This window comes from Cuculus canorus, chromosome 3 (assembly GCF_017976375.1).
Source record: "Cuculus canorus isolate bCucCan1 chromosome 3, bCucCan1.pri, whole genome shotgun sequence".
Taxonomy (NCBI): Eukaryota; Metazoa; Chordata; class Aves; order Cuculiformes; family Cuculidae; genus Cuculus; species Cuculus canorus.
The window spans coordinates 50,644,664-50,665,668 of NC_071403.1; the positions used below are offsets into that span (position 1 = coordinate 50,644,664).

General features: G+C 39.3%; 1 protein-coding gene across 1 annotated transcript in view; it reads left to right on the top strand.

Moving 5' to 3' along the window:
• The window catches only part of SYNE1 (spectrin repeat containing nuclear envelope protein 1), a 320,695-nt gene that overhangs the window by 206,342 nt on the left and 93,348 nt on the right, over positions 1-21,005 (top strand). Inside the window, exons 95-105 of the mRNA XM_054062229.1 lie at positions 2,575-2,742; positions 5,271-5,432; positions 6,323-6,517; positions 9,436-9,609; positions 11,480-11,671; positions 16,813-16,947; positions 17,562-17,668; positions 18,042-18,192; positions 18,922-19,056; positions 19,232-19,387; positions 20,344-20,553. Of these exons, the coding sequence (XP_053918204.1) occupies positions 2,575-2,742; positions 5,271-5,432; positions 6,323-6,517; positions 9,436-9,609; positions 11,480-11,671; positions 16,813-16,947; positions 17,562-17,668; positions 18,042-18,192; positions 18,922-19,056; positions 19,232-19,387; positions 20,344-20,553 (1,785 nt within the window). The remainder of the gene's footprint in view (positions 1-2,574; positions 2,743-5,270; positions 5,433-6,322; positions 6,518-9,435; positions 9,610-11,479; positions 11,672-16,812; positions 16,948-17,561; positions 17,669-18,041; positions 18,193-18,921; positions 19,057-19,231; positions 19,388-20,343; positions 20,554-21,005) is intronic.

Below are 21,005 nucleotides of genomic sequence, written 5' to 3' on the forward strand. Positions count from 1 at the left end.
CTATTTTTACATTACTAGTAAGTAATGCAAATATTTAAGTGCCAACTGCATATTAGTGGAAATACTGGTTCCACATATTGAAGTAGATTAAAACAAGACTGTAAATACAAGAAAATGACACATGTACCACTGCCAGAAGTTTATAGTCATCTAGGTTGTTTGTTTTATACTGAAAAAGATTGATGAATTTCATAATATGTAATATTTCGACGATAGCAGTCCTTCAATGCAGTTTTTTTTGATGTATAGCCAAATTGGACTCTTCATCTGTGCTGCAATACTGAATGACAGTCTTCTGGGGCTAAAACTTCTCAGACATACCCAAAGGTATTTTAACCAAAGTTGGTTAAAATTCAGCACATTTTCAAGAACTGTTTTTTCCAAATATGCATTGCAGAGCAATTGCATTTAAAAAGCTGAAGCATTGACCCTAAGTCTTGGAGGCCACAGCTGATCCTGTGATTCAAGTCTTTGGCACTGAGTTGATGTTAAATGTCTTTCTATCTCCTTTTTCCCAGCCTACTTAATCATTCTTTATCTTTCCTTTATGATAACTCACCTAATGTGCAACAGCCCTTGTTAAATATCTTTGAAATCTGAACACATCACATGACTACATCCTAACAAGAAAGCTTGGGTGCTGTTTATTGGAAAATTTTTGTAAAAGCGGGCATGAAGGCCTTTGCAGGGACGACAAAATCTGTGACTGTAAGAACATCTGAATTCATGCTATCATCATGTGAAAGCTCTGCCAAAAAGAAACTAGTGTGTTGTGTACCCCAGGAAGCAGTTGAAAAGGTGGGGAAAGGAATTGCTTTTCCTTCTCTGTAAAAAGTCCTTTACTCTGAAAACCATGATGAAGAAGTTTCAGAAGCACAGCTTTTCTATTGGCTTTGAGAGAGGACTAGTTAAGGGATGGAGAGTAGGTGCAGTCAAGGCAAAATGAGAAGTTGCCTGCACTGGTGCAATTTTTCACCATGACTTGGAAAGAGCACTTGTGGTTAGAGTACAAAGTACTGAATGCTGTGCTAAGCTGTTTCTTATTCCCTGTTGGCTCCTGACTGCCATGAACACCTTCATAATTTTTTTTTTTCCCCAAGTTTCCCAGTTATTAACTGTGAAGATGAACCTCTTCTGAGACTTTTGGGCAGTTTGATATGCTGTCCATTCTTGTGTTTCTTTGGAGAGACAGACTTTTTCAGGCACCCTCAGTAAAGAGGTGTGATTGAGCTATCTGTAAAATCCACTCTTGGCTGCTGCTACCTTTTAAAAATATTGGTGGTGATCTGTGTGCAGCAGCTTCTTCGTTAACATGTCCATCCAGGAAGCAGAAAACCTGATAATTTTCTTTATTCTTGGAGGAAGGAATGAAGAACTATACCTATTCAGCTGATGGATTATAGAGTATTTTCTGGGACAAGTGGGTGTTCTGTACTCCCTAGGTTTGATTAGAAAGAGAGACCGAAAAGATGACTGGGGCTAAGTGGTGACCTGGTTTCTATGCTCTTCCAGAGTTGTTTGTTTTTTTTCACAGATGGTATTAGATGACACATTGAAATAACATTGGGAAATAAACATTCTGCTCCAAATTAAGGTCCTAATTTTCCTCTGACTTCTGGTACCTCAGAAGTAGTCTTGTTTAGTACGTAACCTGTATATACCTATAGAGAATCATACAGCCTTGAGGTTTGAGTTGAAAGGGACCTCTGGAGATCACCTGGTCCAAACCCCCTTCCTCAAGCTAGGCCACATACAGCAGATTGTATGGGACTATTTCCAGGTGACTTTTGAGTACCTCCAAGGTACTTTACAACCTTCCGGGGCAACCCATGGTGGTGTTTTGTCACCTTCACAGTAAAAAAAGTGTTTCCTAATGTTCAGAGGGAACCTTCTGGGTTTCAATTTGTGCACACTGTCTCTGGCCCTGTCACTGGGTATCACTGAAAAGCACATGGCTTCCTCTTCTTTGCACCCTCCTTTCAGGTATTTTATACGCATTTATACTTTTAGATTTGCAGTGCAACAAATGGTCTGTGGTCTATTCTGTAGACACAGCTCTGTAGGTTGCCAGGTGAAAGGCACTTAGTTTTCTCTCACTCACATGTCTCAACGTGCTGAATTTTCCTCCCCATCATATAGGGTCAGGAAAGAAGAAATTTCAGAATTTGGCAGTCATTGTAAGAGGATTTTCCAAGTACCCTCTTCAGTAGATTTTGAGCAACTTTTTACGCCAATATTGTGGTAACTCTGAGACCTGCCTGAAAGGAAATTTTGTTCAACCTAATAATTTTCTACCAGCTTGGTAGAAAATCTCCTATTGGTTTCACTGGCAGCAAAACTGTGTCTTAAAGGTGCATTTACAAATTCATAATGATTGAGGAAACTGGAAAACAGCTGCTACATCACATGATCTGGTATAAATATTTATTTACTGGGTTTCTCGGTGGTTTCTTGGTAGGTTTGGCTTTGTGAGGTTTATTTTAATGGACAAATGCAATGGTGCAGTATATGGGGGGATATTCTTCTACAGTACCTTTCATTTTGAAAGTGCAATAATCTGCTTCATGCTTTTAGGACATTGCTTATTACCAAGCCTTATCTGCTGAACAGTTGCAGACAGAAGCTGCTAAAATTCAACCCAGCACTTCAGCCACCCAGGAGTTTTATGAACCAGGCTTAGAACCAGCTGCTAGTGCCAAATTGGATGATTTGCAGCGCTCTTGGGAAACACTGAAAAATGTGGTAAGTATTTATCTGGACATTTCAAAATAATCAGCTACCTTGTGAGGAATAAAATGTTAAGAACTGGCTCAGCTAATGTTCTCCTCTGCAATTCTTGATTTATAGGTGGGAACAAGAATTGTTAGGTGTGTTATTGTATTACACTGGGTTTGGTTTTTTGTTTGGACGCCTCCAGGATGCACCTCCATTAGGAAAAAAATAAAAGACATTAAGGCTGATGCCTTCAGAAACCATAGAATAGGTTGGGTTTGGAAGGGGCGTTTGAAGGTCATTTAGTCCAACTACTCCCCTGCAATGAGCAACGACATCTTCCACTAGATCTGGTTGCTCAGAACCCTCTTTAGCCTGACCTTGAATGTTTCCAGGGATGGAGCGTCTACAACCTCTTAGGACAGCCTGTTCCAGTGTTTCACCATACTCATTGTCAATAATTTCTTCCTTATATCTAGTCAAAATGTAGTCTCTTTTAAAGCTGTTATCCCTTACCCTATCGAAATAGGCCCTGCTAAAAAGTTTGTCCTCATCCTTCCTATAAGCCCCTTTTAAGTACTGAGATGCTGCAGTAAGGTCTCCCCAGAGCCTTCTCCAGGCGGAATAACTCCAGCTGTCTTAGCCTTTCCTCATAGGCATTCCATCCTCTGATCATTTTTGTGGCTCTACAACAGGCCCATGTTTCCTATTGTCAGACTATGTTCCATAACCTAACAGGGAAATCCACTCATGCTGAAGGAGTTGGCAAAAAAGGCCCGAGGATCTGCTTTCTCCAAATACTGAGTCAAATTAGCACTTTTCTACATAGTAGTGCAGCATAATCATCCAATAATATGGAACAGATCCTTCTAGAAGCTATGCTAAAGCACATGGAGGATGGCGAAGTGATTAGAGGCAGACAGTATGACTTCACCAGGGGCAAGTTCTGCTTGACCAGCATAGTGGGTTTCTGTGATGGGGTAACCACAGCAGCGGATGTGGGAAAACCAGCAGATGTAATCTATCTGTAAAGCCTTTGACATGGTCCCCCACAACATGCTTCTCTCTAAATTGGAGAGATATGGATTTAATGGGTAGACTGTTTGATGGATAAAGAATTGGTTGGATGATCACATTCGGAGAGTAGTGGTCAATGGCTCGATATCTAGATGGAGATCCGTGACAAGCAGTGTCCTTCAGGGGTCTGTATTGGGACCAGTGCTGTTTAATATCTTAATCAGTAATACAGACAGTGAGATCGAGTGTGCCCTCAGCAAGTTTGCAGATGGCATCAAGCTGAGTGGTGCAGTTGCCACATCAGAAGGACAGGATGCCATCCAGAGGGACCTGGACAAGCTGGGGGAAGTGGGCCCATGTGAATCTCATGAGATTCAACAAGGCCAGGTGCAAGGTTCTACACCTGGGTTGGTGCAATCCATGGTTTCAACACAGGATGGAGGATGACGTGATTGAGAGCAGCCTTGCAGAGGACTTGGAAGCACTCATTGATGAGAAGCTTGACATGAGCCAGCAATGCATGCTCACAGGCAAAAAGGCCAACTGCACCTAAAAAAGAGTGGCCAGGGGGCCAATGGAGGTGATTCTGCCCCTCTACTCTGCTCTTGTGAGACCCCGCTTTGAGTGTTGTGTCCAGTTCTGGAATCCTCAGTATAGGAAGGATATGAAACTGTTAGAAGGAGCGGGTCCAGAAGATGGCTACAAAGATGATCAGAGGGCTGGAGCACCTCTGGTATGAGGACAGGCTGAGAGACTGGAGGTTGTTCAGCCTGGAGAAGGCTGCGGGGAGATGCGGTAGCTGCCTTCCAATACCCAAAGGGGCATACAAGGAAGATGGGGAGGGACTTTGTACAGAGGCCTGTAGTGATAGGATGAGGGGGAATGGCTATAAATTGGAGAGAGGAAGATTTAGACTAGACATTAGGAAGAAATTCTTTGTGGTGAGGGTGGTGAGGCACTGGAACAGGTTGCCCTGAGAAGATGTGGATGTCCCATCCCTGGAAGTCTTCAAGGCTAGGTTGGATGGGGCCTGGAGTGGCCTGATCTACTGGAAGGTGTCCCTGTCCGTGGCAGAGGGGTTGGAACTTAGAAGATCTTTAAGGTCCCTTCCAACCCAAACCATTCTGTCATTCTATGATCCTATGATATATGAAAATGGGCAAAGTTTTGATGGCATAGTATAAATTTTAATTCTTTGCAGGGACACAATAGCTATTATCAGGTATTTAGAGTGGTGTCTAGCAAATTGTTTGCATCCACATGTTTGAGTGCATAAAATCTAAAATAACGCATGAAAATGTGCCTAGGTTTTCCCTGCTTATTAAAGTGTACATTTTTCGGTCACAGAACCTAGAATTTGACTGATGCATTTAGACAAATAAATATTCTTAATATGGATAATTTACTTTATAATTTATACTTTTGAAAACTGTGGTTGTGGTTTTTTTGTTTTGGTGTAAACCTAGAAATGTATGCATCCAGCTCCAGAAGGAGCAAATCCTGTGTCAGAAGTTAGAATTCTTACCTTTATTCCCCTTCAGATCAGTGAAAAGCAGCGCACCCTCTATGAAGCTCTTGAGCGTCAACAGAAGTATCAGGACACACTCCAGTCTATATCCACAAAAATGGAGACTATTGAGACCAAACTAAATGAAAGTCTGGAACCAGCCAAAAGCCCAGAGAGCCAGATGGCTGAACATCAGGTAAACACTTATATGTGAGAAATATATAGGTAATGCATGCTCTTCATCTATCTTTAGTTCCATTTTTTTAGATAGTGTCATTCTTCATGGCTGGATATCTCAAAAACATATGGTAGCTTTATGAACTTTCTCTGTTAACTGGGCCTCCCACTGTTTTAAAGATGGCAGCTCTTAAAAAACAGACTTTAAAAAGTAGAATCAATTATAAGTGTTTTTTCCAATCAAAATTTTCAGCAAGATCTTTTGTTGAAGATTTTGTTCAGTTACAGCTACACATCCTGTTCTTCAGCATCAGTGCTACTAGCATATAAAGGAATATTTATGATGTCCTCAAACTTACTAAGATCATAACCAATACTCATGCATTACAAATTGATTAAATACAGTCTTTGCCCTGCCAAACAAACAAACTGAAGCACACAAAAGAATTCTTCTCAAGGAAAATCTTGAGAATTATGCTCTGAATAATAAAAGAATACTTTATTAAGTAAACCAATCTGACATATGTTTCATAAGCTAACTCATCCGCTTGTTTCTCTCTCAAACACACATGTTATCTTCACCGTATCTACTAGAATACTGCCCAGAAGAGTTTCTGGCAGAATAGATCTATATGTATAATACTTCCAAAAGATTTCCATCTTGTGATATCTTTGAAATTAATAATTAAATGCATATTTAAGTTATGAGCTTAAACATCTAAAACCAGGATTCCGTCCTCCTGAATTCTGACCCTACCAAACCAGCAGTGATGTATTGCACTCTTCTTTGTTGCTTATGCTCCCCTGGGAAACTCATGTTGACTTTTATATTAAGCCTATACCTCCTGAGATACTTCCTTCTCACTGATGAATAAAGCAAATACTTTCTCTGTTCTTGTTTCTATATAGGCTTTGATGGATGAGGTTTTAATGTTACAAGAAGAAATCACTGAGCTTCAGACGTCGTTAGCACAGGAGCTGGTTTCAGAACCACTGGATGCAGAAGGAGCTGATCAGCTGGCATTGCAGTCCACTCTTATGGTCTTGGCAGAACGAATGGCCACAATTCGAATGAAGGCATCAGGAAAACGACAACTATTAGAGGTACAAAAAAACCCAAACCTTTAGAAGTGGATCTTTTAGACCACATTCCAAATTTTGAGAGGCACTTTTGACAGCTATGCTTCCATCAAATTCCGTAGTCATTTTTAGTTCTGCTCATTTTTCACAATACCTTCCACTAAGAAATTATTGTTCTTTTCTTCAGTGAGCCTCTCTGCATAATGCTAGTTGTTCAGTAACCAGAAGGAACTTGGAAAAACACTGCAGAAGTCATTATATGTATATAAGGGGTGTGTGTGTGTGTATATATATATATATACACACATATATAAAGTTGGGTGTTCTTAATATCCTCGTTGACATTTTCTAGATAGGTTCCCTTGATGTTGCTTGTCCTCCACAGGAGAAGTTATGGAGTGCAGATGTTAAAAATCATGTTACTTACGGTAACCTTTTCAGGAGTCACCCGTCCGAGCTGGGAGACAGGAGAAGAGAGAAAGCTTAGAACACCTCCTCTGAACCATTTGCAAATGTATGGGATGGAATACTCTGTTGATCAAATTAGGGTTACCTGTCCTATTCACTCTTCCTCTTAGGTGAGGCACTTTTCCACCAACTGGAGCATGGCCTTGGTTGCTATAGGGATCAATATAAGCCTTGGCCTTTTTTGCATACAATTGCCCTGCATTATCACTTTGGGAGAAGAACACTCTCAAAAACATGCAGTTAGCTTTCAAAGAATGAAGTTACTTGCAGCAACTGAGTTAGTCTCAAAACTGACTTTTATTTAGCTGAAACTACAACACTGTTGTATTGTTTTCTACACTCATCTTCCCAGAGATTTGAATGCAAACTTTTATCGTGGAAAATGCACACCTTTTATTTCTTTGTCTACCAGCTTTACAAAAAAATCCTTTAATACTAAAGCGATCTCTTTGTCTCCAGATTACTTGAGATATTTCACAATTACTGTTATTCTTGAAACTATTCCTACATGCAAATTTTAGTTTTCCCATTAAAATTAAGCTTTCAGAAAAGCTGTGCAAATATTTCCCTGTGTGAGGGATTTTCCCTGCACATCCAGATTTGTATTTCCTCATTACACATGTACTTGGCTAAAAGATGCCCAGTATACTTTTAAAAGCATGTCTTAGCTCAGACCTATAAAATGTGTTGTGAACAGAAGCATGGGAGGTTGACCTGGGACAGCAGCCAAACACCTACCCTGCTTCTCATTCCCCTCTCCCATGGGATGAAGGCAAAACTGAATACAGATAAAAAGACTATGGATGGGGATAATCACAGCTTAATAGGCTAAGGAAAAGCTTTGTGTGTAAGCAAAGTAAAATAAGGAACTTATTCTCTACTTCCCCATCAGCAGGCAGATGTTTAGGCACTTTTCTGGAAAGAAGAGTCTCAGCACATTTAGCAGTTCACCATAATCACAAATGCCCTCCCACTGCTTTCCTTGAGCTTTTATTGCTTAGCGTAACCTTGTATGTCATGGAGTATCCCTTCAGCCAGTTCAGATCAGCTGTCCTGGCTATGTACTCTCCCAACCTTTTGCCCACTCCCAGTTTACTGACCTTTGTGAAAAGCAGTTGGAAAGAAAGCTTTAATGCTGCACAAGCACTGTTCAGCAATAGCCAAAACATCGCTGTATTATCAGCGCAGTCTTGGACACAGATACAAAGCACAGCAATGAAGTGAACTCCATCTCAGCCAGATCCAGTACAATGTCTTTTCCTTGTTCCATACTCATACATATTTAATTTCCAGATTATCTGATACATCTAAGTATCCTCTGATCATCCCATTCTATCTATTTCTTATTTCCTAAATCCATTATGCTCTCTCCAAAGCTCTGTATCTCTCTTGTACTGGGGAGATCAGAACTGCACTCTGTGTTCCAGGTGTGGACAAACAATGTTAAGTAGAGGTGAAGGATAAACTCCCTCAGCCTGCTGGCAATGCTCCTTATAATGCAGCCCAAAATACCATTGACTTTTTTTGCAACAAGGGCCCATTTCTGGTTCATGTTCTACCTGGATCAGGACCTTTTCTGCCAAGGTACTTTTCAGGTGGTCAGCATATACTGGTACCTGTGGTTGTTCCTCTCCAGGTACAGGACTTTGCACTTCCCTTTCTTCAGCTTTGTGAGGTTCCTGCCAGCCCATTTCTTCAACCCATCAGGGTTCATCTGGATGGGCAGCACAACCTTCTGGTATATTAGCCACTCCTCCCAGTTTTGTGTCACCAGTAAACGTGCTGAGGTTCATTACTGGCCTCTCATTAGACTTTATGCCACTGATCACCACTGTCTAGGCCAGTTGTTCAGCCAGTGTTCGGATTCATGTGAGACTATTAAAAGGTAAGCGAATCTTGCTATCCACTCCCTGTTGGTCCAATAAATGGACCAGCTGACAGATGGAACCAGGAAGGCTATGTTTCTGCAGCAGACATTGGAGCTTAATGTCCTTCCACACCACACACCCCACAGATCCTTTGAGAGGCCAGACAAGGTAGGCAACTCTTCAGTCTTTTCTTTACCTATGGTAACTACACCATAGGCCCACCAGTAACCTGTTGGGTCCTTGAGGTACCCATCTCATGCCTCTCTTGAGAGACCATAAGACTAGCAGCGGGCTGCTGCCAAAAAAGGCAAGGCTGCTCTCCTTTCCCTGCAGCTCACTCCCACCTCTGTATCCCTGTGCATCTTTCTCCCTAAGCAAACAATGTTGTGCTAGTTGAGCAAACTGAGTCAGTATGGGGGAAACCCAAAGGAAAGCTGCAAGAAGAGGCAGAAAAGACCTCTTCTTTAGAGGCTGTAATAGCAGAGGTCCATTGAACGGCATAAAGATACAGTGACTTGACTAAAGTAGAATTTCCATCACTAGAAAAGTAAGTTCATCAATTGGAAGCAATAAGAAGTAAAATATAGTTGTAATTTGTACCTGTAGGAAAAACTGAATGAGCAGCTGGAAGAACAGAGGCAAGAGCAGGCTCTTCAAAGGTACCGTTGTGAAGCTGATGAGCTTGACCATTGGCTACTCAATACCCGAGCTACACTGGACACTGCCTTGGGTGCTGCTGAGGAACCTATGGACATGGAAGCACAGCTAGTAGACTGTCAGGTAAAATGATCAGTCCTCTAATGTTTAGATGAACAGAATTGGCATACCTTAATCTGTGAAGAGGTGAATATGGAACACTATTGTTAAAACCATTATTTAGTGGGGTGAGCCAGCATATTAGTGGGGAAGAATTTCTGAGCTCCTTATTACCTCATACATGCTCAGTTAGCTTCATCAATGATTTGTGAAATAAAACATAGCCTGTTCTTCACTTCTTATTAAAGATTGCCAACAGTGCTTTAGAAAGCACACATAAAGATAGCAGTAGGAAAACAAGAGATTCTGACTGCCAGAACATTTGAAACTTTTCAACTTTTGGAGAGGATTTTCTTTTGCTTTAAAGGCCTTTTATTTGCTTTACTTACTGTTTTTGCTCCACTCAAGCTAGAGTTGTTCACAGATCATTTGATAGGTATGAAAACCCCTGCAGTGTACTTTCCTACTCCTTTTTTAGCTGAAGAACGCGCTTCCACTAGCAGTGGTGACTGGGACAATGTTGTGTTTTCTTCAGGAGTAATCCCTATGAACATTCAGAAGTAAAGTATAATCATCAGTAGTTACTATTTTTATGAATTTAATATCAATCAATCCAGAATACCAAAACAACTGAGGAAAAATATTTTGCTGCAATAGGAGTAATTGCATATGCTTTTATTAACAAGACATGGATCAGTCATAACATCCAGATTCTCAAATTAGTGGGAGTTTTCCATTTTTAAATGAGAGTTTGGAATGATATAATTATTATATTTAACATTGCAAGATAGATAAGAGATGGATAAAAGATCCCTTTTCATATTAAGGAATGAGGATACTGACTATTTGAGGATAAATGGGAATAAAGTTCCATACGAGCCTGATGAATTAAAGATCTTGTTAAATTTCCACTGATACCACTTCATTATTGGAATTTTCGGTCTACTCAGCCTCGAGTATTGTTTCATCACCTCTCCTTGAGAGCTTTTTCTTGTATGAGCATTGTGAACTCAAACAAAGCAGTCAAAATTAAAAAGAACAGTTAAGTTTGTGGAAAAGTTGATACTGCTGTTCTTTTGCTGGTTCTTAAAATCTTAGTGCAGTAAGTTTTTTAAAGAAGTCCTTTATTTTTTCCACTTTTTAGAGCCTCTGCACATCTTATCCTACACATGTTTTTTCAGGAGCAAAATTCGCAAATTTATACTTAACAGTTGCTATGGAAACAAAAACTTTTGATATCAGGCTAGGTTTTTTAGCAAGAATTGTATAAGTTTGAGTTTGGAAGATCGAAATGTACACTATGTTTTTAATGCATGAATGGTTAATGGAATATCAGGAAAGTAGCTTTTGAGAATAAACATGCTAGAGATTGTCACTTTTAAGTCTCTCTTTAGACTAAAGAGGATTATACAGAAATCCTTAAGTCCATCATGCACCAATCAGAGAGAGCAAATAGTGAGAAGAGAAGCTTATCAATGCAGCCAAAGCAACACATAAGAGGCTGTAGGAAGCATTTCACTAAATGTACATGAAAGAAGGGGAAAGAAGTAATTCTAGCTGTGTGCTCTGTTTTTTATCATTTTGGATGTCAGTCTAGCATCTTAGCCACTGTTACCTTTAATGTGCAAATAAAGAGCGTCTCCTCTACAACAAATCCTTTATTTCAAATAATTTTTATTTTCTATTTTTAAAAAGATTGCAAACAGAAATGGCAAATGCAGATATTTGCAGACATATTTTTAAGGACTCTGAAAGGGACTGGAAGACAAGGCAATGACAATCTGACTTGCCTTTAGTTTGTTGACAGGCGAGGTAGGCCACAGGTTGTCTTGCCAGAAAGCGTAGCAGATGCTGGAAAATGTATGAATTTGGTTCTTTGTTTTTGCTGCTGCAGAACATGCTGGTTGAAATAGAGCAAAAGGTGGTAGCCTTGTCAGAGTTGTCTGTGCACAACGAGAACTTGCTTATGGAGGGGAAGGCTCACACCAAAGACGAGGCAGAGCAGCTGGCTATGAAGCTCAGGACGCTGAAGGGCAGCCTTCTGGAACTGCAGCGAGTGCTCCACGACAGGCAGATCAACATTCGGGTAAGTGGCTCTTTCCAACTGTCTTCACAGAGGGCAGGAGGTTGGGAAATTTCATAGCAGTTTTATGCAGCTGGGAAAAGGAATATAGAAGTATTTTACTAATTTAGTTTGAGCTAAATTAGTCTTTAGCTAGTAAATGGAAATACACTCCTAAATAAAGAACTGCCTAGCAAACTTTAGCTTATCAAGTTAATAGCACCGCTTCATAGTGAAACTATCCTAAGGTCACTATCTCCACTGAAATGACGATAATAAAGTAGATAGATGATTAGCTCGGTGTAGATATACTCTATTCATGTTCCCAGTCCCTTTAGATGGCATGTGCTCTGAGGCAGGATCCCTCTGCAACAAAACAGCAATCTTAAATACGTTTTCCTCCCTATAACATGAACAATGCAAAGAACAGATGACTGATAATAGGTGAAAGATAATGAAACATTTTTAAATATAGCTAATTCTTAGTGGCATCATGATCCCAAGCAACATTTTATGTAAACAAAGATACTTTTAACGTCAGTCTTGTCCTAGTTTTCTAGTCCTAGCAGCCTTGGTCTGCTTATTGCCTAGTATGTGGAGAACTGAATACATACAAAAAACCAAATTATGTAATGTGACTGACTGGTTTTGAATTTTCTTGCCTCCTGTGACTGTGTGACTTCCACCCCCCCTTTTCTTTTGCTTCTTTTCTGGGCTTTGCTGTGCAAATTAAACACGATAAGCTTCAAAGATTTCTAGCTTGTAATGCAGATTAAAGTCGGTTGAGAGGTTAGCTTGAGAAGTCACTTGAGTCCTAAGAACTATTTTTAGTCCAAAGCAAATGGATAACTATAAAACAACATAGCTTGAAAACAAACAAACATTAAAACAAACAAACAAACAAAACTTACCCCCCCCAAATCCTTCAACCAACCAAAAAAAAAAAAATCTCAAAACAACCTGCAACAAAAAAATCCCCCCAAAACACACCAAAAAACGGAAGGAAAACCCCAACGTATTTATTCCTATTGCTTCTAAGATGAAGTAACTTCAAATGTTATTTTTGCTTATTAAATCTCATGATTGGGCAACTGAAAAGTGTTATCAACAGCATGTAGACGTATAATACTATATTCTGATATATTACTTGTGAAGTGAAAAGGCATCATAAGTTCTATTGCTTCATTTAAAAATATGCGTGCTCCCTTTGGAAATATGCTTGCTGCATTTTAAACCACAATTATGTGATTTAGTTACTTAAACTTTTAAAACAGATTTTTGAATGATTTTCTGCTATTGAAGATAACAACAAAATAAATTCCAGATATAGAATATGAATCATTGAAGATTCTATGTGCATGCAAGACTTAAGTTTCTTTATTAATTGCAAGCCTTTTTTGACTTTGCTTAGAGATCATGAAAGATCAATGAAAGAAAAATAATATCCTAAAATTTTCATTAAGCTCTTTTTCTCAGATAAGAAATTCTATATTTTTTTTCAAACAATCAAGAATGAAGTATTTCTTATGAATTGAGGCTCAGAGCATCAGGTGCCAAAAAATGCACTATCTGCTGCCATTATTAATCTGAGGTACAGAACGTGCTGACAGCACTGTTACTCATGCATGCAAGAAATGTAGAGTTATACAAGTTTCTAGATGTAATGATAACCTTGTAATTGCCCAGAGGTATAGACTGACCTGCACTCAGAAAAGGAAGGTTCCTCCTAAGCTGCCCTGTAAGACCAGGAGTATTGTAAAAGCTGAGCTATATCTTCCTTAAAGCAATATCTGTTATTCCTGTGGCACAAGGCTTTTTAGGAGGCAGTGTGAGATTCCGTGACCTTCTTGCAGCAATTTCAGTTTTCCTTCTAATTTGAATTAATTAATGTCACTGATGATGTGGAAAAAGTGATTTGGAGACCAACTCTAAATAGCAACATGCTGGATCAGGAGAGTTCCAGACTACGTTGATTCTAAATGTAGCATTTTTAAAGCACTGTGTAAGATATACAAAAAGTTGCCTTATTTCTGTTATCTACTGTATTCTATGACATAGAGGCAATAAAAACAAATAGGCTGCTCATAAAACAAAGAATTGGAATAGATTCTGCAGTAAAAAAAAAAAGGTACTGTTTCTTTAATTTTTGTTAAAATTTGTGTGTGTCTGAAGGTTGATTTCAGTTCCACAAGACAAATATGCCTGATATAAATTCCTACAATTCTGAACTCCTTTGAAAAATCTTTTTTTTTCTTTCACCACTTTCTTAAGAGATATTCCAGTTATTTCTGTGCTAGAGAGGATAATCCCAGGAATGACAACTTCAAGCGTTTATTTCCCTATTTAAAGGAAATGTAATACATTTCTTCAGACAGAATTGAAATGAAAATGCAAGTGTATTTTTCAGACTTATTTGCTGTGATTTGAGAATGATAAAATCTGATTCACAAGTTATTTTGATCTAAACAGTATGCACAACAGCAGATTTGCAAAACCTCATTGCAGCCACAAATCCCTTTTATGCTCTTTACTATTGCAGAAACTGTGGGACTACTATTTATTTGTCTTAGTATAACTCCAAAATTGAAGCTTCTAAACCCTCCTCCCAGACAAGAGGAGACTCAGGATCTGACTGAAATCAATCAGCCTGCCCAAATACCACAAAGAAGTAGATACTGTTCTCTAAAGGAATTTACAAGCTGAACAGCTGTTGTCTCTAGACCATATAAAATGAAACAAACTTTTTTTTTTACAATTTACAGCAAGATTGTCTTTTTTCTCATTTTTAACAGAAAAATTAAAATTCCATCTTTATCCCTCATGTAATATTTTCATTGCCTAATCTGATATCCTGTAATGACATTGTTCACGCTCCAACCACGTCAGCTTTCCTCCTCTTACAGCTTATATCTTCTAGCGCTGATCAGTCCTTTCAACTCCAATATACTCATCATCTCCCAAATTTGAAATCTTACACTTCTACTATTTAGCAAAACTGCTGTTTCAGTGCCTGATGCCAGAGACACTGGTGGCAGAGGTCCATCCCAGGTGTTAGTATAAGAAGCTGAGGCAAGAAGGATTTCCTCAACTACATTCAGCCCTGGTGGTCACTGCCTGATTTGAGACAAAGACTCTCTGGAAGGTGGAACATATTTTTGTTTTGGAAAGCCTACTGTGACATCTGAGCCATTTGGCGCTCTTAGTCTGTTTAGAATAAGAGATGAATCATGATCAGAATATGAATTCTCAAAAAATTAGATATATAAACAAAATGAGAAATTAACTAAGCCTCTTCTTTAGTTCTTGAAGCATGAAAAAAAAACCGGTGCAAATTCTACAGTCATTGTGTGCCTGCAAGTAGTATTGAGTAAATCCAGAGAGGTGTGGAGACCTAAGTAGCGAGACCTACAAGCCTGTCTTGAATATTAGACATAGTGTATTAAAGTCCCTACATTTGAATACATTGGCTGCTAAAATAATTTAAATTTACAGTCAACACGGATTTCAGAAGTCAAGGAGTTGATAAAGTAGGTTTTGGAGCTACTAAGGTATTTGCTCTTCTTTTGTTTTGCTTACACAGAAAGCCTGTCTAATTACTCCTGCAGGAAAAACACAGTGACATAAGTATGAAGTGAAAGGACTGTTTCATTTGCAGTTCTATCATAACATTCTGTGGTTTGTTCTCTCTTATTGTCTTTACTGTTCATATCATAAAATCTACTGTTAACTGACTGTTTCTGCCAACCACAGAGTTATGTACTTATTGATAAATAAACCAGAATAACAACCAGCATACTCTCATTCCAGTTTACAAGTGGGGTTCCCCAGGGCTCGGTACTGGGTCCAGCCCTGTTCAATGTCTTTATCAATGACCTGGATGAAGGCATTGAGTGCACCCTCAGCAAGTTTGCAGGTGGCACTATGCTGGGTGGAAGCGTGGATCTGCTGGAGGATAGGGATCTGAACAGGCTGGACAGCTGGGCTGAGGCCAATGGCATGAGGTTTAACAAGGCCAAATGCCGGGTCCTGCACTTGGGACACAACAACCCCGTGCAGTGCTACAGACTAGGAGAAGTCTGGCTAGAAAGCTGCCTAGAGGAGAAGGACCTGGGGGTGTTGGTTGACAGCTGACTGAACATGAGCCAGCAGTGTGCCCAGGTGGCCAAGAAGGCCAATGGCATCTTGACTTGTATCAGAAACAGTGTGACCAGCAGGTCCAGGGAGGTTATTCTCCCTCTGTACTCGGCACTGGTGAGACCACACTGTGTTCAGTTCTGGACCCCTCACCACAAGGATGTTGAGGTTCTGGAGCATATCCAGAGAAGAGCAACGAAGCTGGTGAAGGGGCTGGAGAACAAGTCTTATGAGGAGCGGCTGAGAGAGCTGGGGTTGTTTAGCCTGGAGAAGAAGAGTCTGAGGGGAGACCTTATTGCGCTCTACAACTACCTGAAAGGAGATTGTGGAGAGGAGGTAGCTGGCCTCTTCTCCCAAGTGACAGGGGACAGGATGAGGGGGAATGGCCTGAAGCTCTGCCAGGAGAGGTTCAGGCTTGACATCAGAAAAAAATTTTTCATGGAAAGGGTCATTGGGCATTGGAATTGAGTCACCTTCCCTGGAGGTGTTTAAGGGATGGGTGGACAAGGTGCTGAGGGGTATGGTTTAGGGATTGTTAGGAATGGTCGGACTCAATAACCCAGTGGGTCCCTTCCAACCTAGTCATTCTATGATTCTATGGTTCTATGACTTTTAATTAGAGAAAAAAATTAGCTTTAAGTACACTATGAACCTGGCAGAAACAACCGACTTATTCACTGCACTGCCAGTTAAAGCTGCACCCTCCATTACAGATCAATACTCTTTTTCAGAGAAGCAGGACAGTCTTCAGAAACATATCAGTCCATGGCCTCTGATTTCTGATCTCTGATTCTGTTAAATGTAGGTGGTGCGTGTTTATTTTTGCACTTTTAGGGATGCTTTCTTGCTAGTAACCAATGGCCAGTAGAAGTCAGAAATTGAAATTCATTGCTCACTTCAGAATTTGTTTGAGCCAGCAGCTTGAGAGGTAGAAAGTGGCCCTACATGTGGTTTTGAGCTGATGAGCTGGACCTGCCAGCTGTCTAGCAACATAAGAGATTTTACAAAATCTTTATTTCTTTCTCTTAAAGCAGGGATCATTACAAGAAAAGGAGGAGAGTGATCTCGACTTTGTTTCTTTACAAAGCCCCAGTGTCCAAGAATGGCTGGCACAAGCAAGAACCACTCGCTCACAGCAACAGCAGAGCAACCTGCAGCAACAGAAAGTTAGTGTTTTGCATTTGTTTTACTCTCATCTTTAGATTGTGCTTAACACTGTAACTGAGCCATTCTTGTTAATATTTCCACTGAAAAAATCATTTTTTTCAGTTTCTCACTCAGTTACTCAATGCTTCTTTAATGACACATCTGAGCTGACTCTCCAGGCAGACTAAACTTCCTGGGTGACCATGGTTAACTTAATCACTCTATACTTCCATTATGCATTGATAGAATTAAATTGAATCACCATAAAAGTTACTCCAAGGAGATGATTTTAGCAAAGATATTTGCTAAAAATAGTAATCAACATTGTTTTTATAAAAGAAAAGATATACACATTACAAGGCATATTGTGTTGCATGATTCGCAGACATCCTCAGTAGGTTAGGTTACAGAAACTGCATTGCATTAGTCAAATATTTCAACCATCTGGTTCATGTGACCAATTTTTCTGTGTCCCTGTGTGGAGATTTTGCAGTGCTTTTGGAGTTGCAGCAAACCATATCAGAAACAGCTCAGCTGTCTCTGCATTACTGTTAGGCAATGTAGACATATCCTTCCAAGGTAAAAACAATCTGTTTGAGGGTTTTTTTTTTGTTTTTGTGACTTGCTATGCTAGGAGTTGGAACAAGAGCTAGAAGAGCAGAAGAATCTGCTTCGGTCGGTAGCATGCCGTGGAGAAGAAATCCTAACACAGAAAGGTGCTCCAGAAGGCCTTCATATAAGGTGTGCTTCTATGTGTTCTTCTGCAAAGCAGATTTCTAAGACTGTGCTTTGTTATGTTTATACCTCTCTTCTGCATATAATCCTCTAAGCTTGTTTAAAGGTTGTATTTCAAGGTAGCATGTATTTAGTCTGGTTTGTTTTTTTTTTATTTATATGGGTACTTGCAACTCTAAACATTTTTCCCATCAGGCAAGAAATTCTTGCTGTTACAAACCAGCCTTTGTCTTACTACCTGAAAAAAAAACTAAGTCAGATCTTAAAAAAAAATAGCACTTAATTTCAATGTAGGTATTCCTAATTGAAAGAGGAAATAAACACCTTCCAAAGTTATAATTTTTGTATTTCTTAAACATTTATGCCTCGTCCTATTCAGTGAGAAGCCCGATACACTCTCTGAGGAATTAGGCTTGGAAGGTGAGAAGCCATCATCTGAAGAACAGATGAAGGTGAAATGGGAAAGCCTGAGCCAGGAATTCAATACCAAGCAGCGACTGCTCCAGAAAGCTTTGGAACAAGAACAGCTGGTAGCTATTTTTAATTTCTCTTTGCATTTTCTCTGTGACAGCAATTGTAGCAACATGAGGTACAGTATGTGTATAGCAGGTGCATTAAGGTGGTGCAGTTAAAAGAAAGAATGTGCAACAATTAATTTTTGTGATGCCTTTGAAAATTACTAAGAACTACTAAATATTTGCACTAGCACTGCTCTTGTTCAAAGTGATTTGAACTGCACTGTTCAGGTGAATAAATCAGAAAGGAAGAAACAGCTCAGACAAAATCTTGATCTACTTATCTAACCCAAGATAATTCTATAACAAATCATCCTTCTGGAATTGACCAGTACTCTGATTACACTTAATTACTTGATTACACTCAATTATTGATCTTAGTGGATATCTGAAAAAGATACAAACCAAGATCTTTATTAAAGTACATTCTGCATTTTATTGTTAGTAGATCCAGGCCCACTATTCCTAGCTTCCAAAGTTCTAACTATCTTGTATTCATTCAACAGTAATTTTTTTTTTTGGTAAAAACAAGTCATTGCTAATTCTGACCACAAGAATGTATCCTGCATTTCTAGTCATCCTGCTGCTGAACAATCTTTTATTCAAGATATTCATGACACAGAACAGTCATAGGAGGACCATGACTATTTTTTGGTGATATCCTTAGTCAGTACTAGAATCAGTATAGCTGAATTTTGTGCCCTATATATGATAGAAGTATCCTGAATAGTACTTCTCTTTCAGCAGCTTTATGGCAGACCAAACAGACTGATATCTGGAATGCCTTTGTATAAGGAGGAAGAACACGATAAAGATAAATCCTCAGTGTCACCAGTATGGATTGAATTGAATCAGGCCTTTGAAGATCTGTCATCTGAGGTAACATTTCAATTGTCTTTACACCTGCAATGTGTAATGTCCTCCAGCAGAGCCACATTTACAATGAAAACTACTCTAGCATGTCACCTGGAAATCCAGTCCTTTCCAAAATATTAGACGTTAGAAAGATTATCTTATACTTCTGCTCTGGACTTCTCTGGTTCTTTTTGTCCAGGCTGGACGGGTGGAGGAGAGCCTGCATGTTGAACAGATGCTGTATGACGGTGTAACAGCCACCTCCTTGTGGCTAAATGGCGTGGAAGAACAGGTCTTTGCTGCTACAGCTCTGTTGCCAGAGGAAGAAACAGAAACATATCTCTGCCAGCAAGAGGTAAGAATCCATGTGTAGGACTTTCTTTAAATTGCCAATACGGTGCATTTTATACCTACCTCTGCAAGAAAGCAGTAAGGTGTCTATGCATGGGACTTGCTTTAAATTGCCAATAAGGATAAATTTTATGTACTGTTCACCAAGAAAATATTAGAACCCTGCATAAGTGACACGTTGCTGTCACAATCTCTATGAAATTGTAGTATTCTGCTATATGTAGAAGTAACTTTGTTGGCTGTGATGAGAATGTTGCAGAAAACAGTATCTGACTCAAATTTTTCCTGGTTTGCAGAGAATTAAACATAGAATCTTTCTTCTGTTTAACTTCTTTGCTAAGTAATACCAAGTACCACATTGCTGAAATTGAAATGAAGTGGAAAAGGGAGGATTGCCCTGGGATATAGAAATACAAATTCATTATCATGATATAGGGGGAAGGAGAAAGGAGTGTGCAAAGGGAGAGAGGTGATAGGACACAAGGAGTAATGGTTTTGAACTGAAAGAGCATCGATTTAGACTAGAAACAAGGAAGATATTTTTTACAATGAGCGTGGTAAAACACGAGAGCAGGTTGCCCAGAGAAGTGGTAGAAGCCCCATCCCTGGAAACATCCAAGGTCAGACTGGAGAGGGCTCTGAACAATCTGATCTAGTTGAAGATAACCCATCTTACTGCAGGGAAGTTGGACTACATGACATTTAAAGGTCCCTTCCAACCCAAACCATTCTAGGATTCTATGAATCTACATAATTTTGTTTTAGCGCTTAATTTCCTCAATAGCAGTCTGGGGTCTTTTTACTTTTAGAGATACTATAGCTGCATAATCTTGCCTAGTGTGTGCATATTAGTAACATAAAGAAGTCACTGCATCACTGCAAATTTTACAATGTTTATGACAATATGTTTGCTTTCTGGAATGTCTGATTATTACTTTGTTTTATTTTCTACAAAATCAGTCTCTTGCCAAAGAAATCAAAGATATAACAGAAGAAATGGATAAGAACAAGAATTTATTTGCTCAGATGTTTCCAGAGGATGGTGGTAATAAGAATATTATAGAAGACACTCTGGATTGTCTCCTGAAAAGACTGACCTTACTGGAATCAGTAGTAGACCAGAGGTGCCATCAGATGAAAGGACACCTCCAGCAAATAGTGACTTTCAAGGTATGATGCGCATCTGAAGGAATTAACAGGGGTACATGTCAAATGACGATATAAAGGATATGCTTCTCAAAGCAATGAGAATTTTTTGTACTAAATCAAAAAAAACGAGGTTGTCACAGGTTTTTACTGAAAAATCAAGCAGTTTCTTAGGCTATACAAAACCCATCACCCAAATCATGATCCTAAATTTAAACTCTCTACTAGAAGACTCCTGCAACTCATGCAATTATTTTAAAGTGTTTATTCATCCCATTCTTTCTCACCCTGCTGGCATTACATAAAAGGAAGTTCTTAACTACTGCTCTTGAAGGAGAAAAATCTTTAGAGTTCCACTCCATACGTTTTATAATTTCAGAAGTAATAGAATACACTGTTTTTCTTAGCTGAGATGGAGTAGAAAACATAATACCGATTCCCACTTTTCTGACCATCTTTAAGCCATACAGTTACTG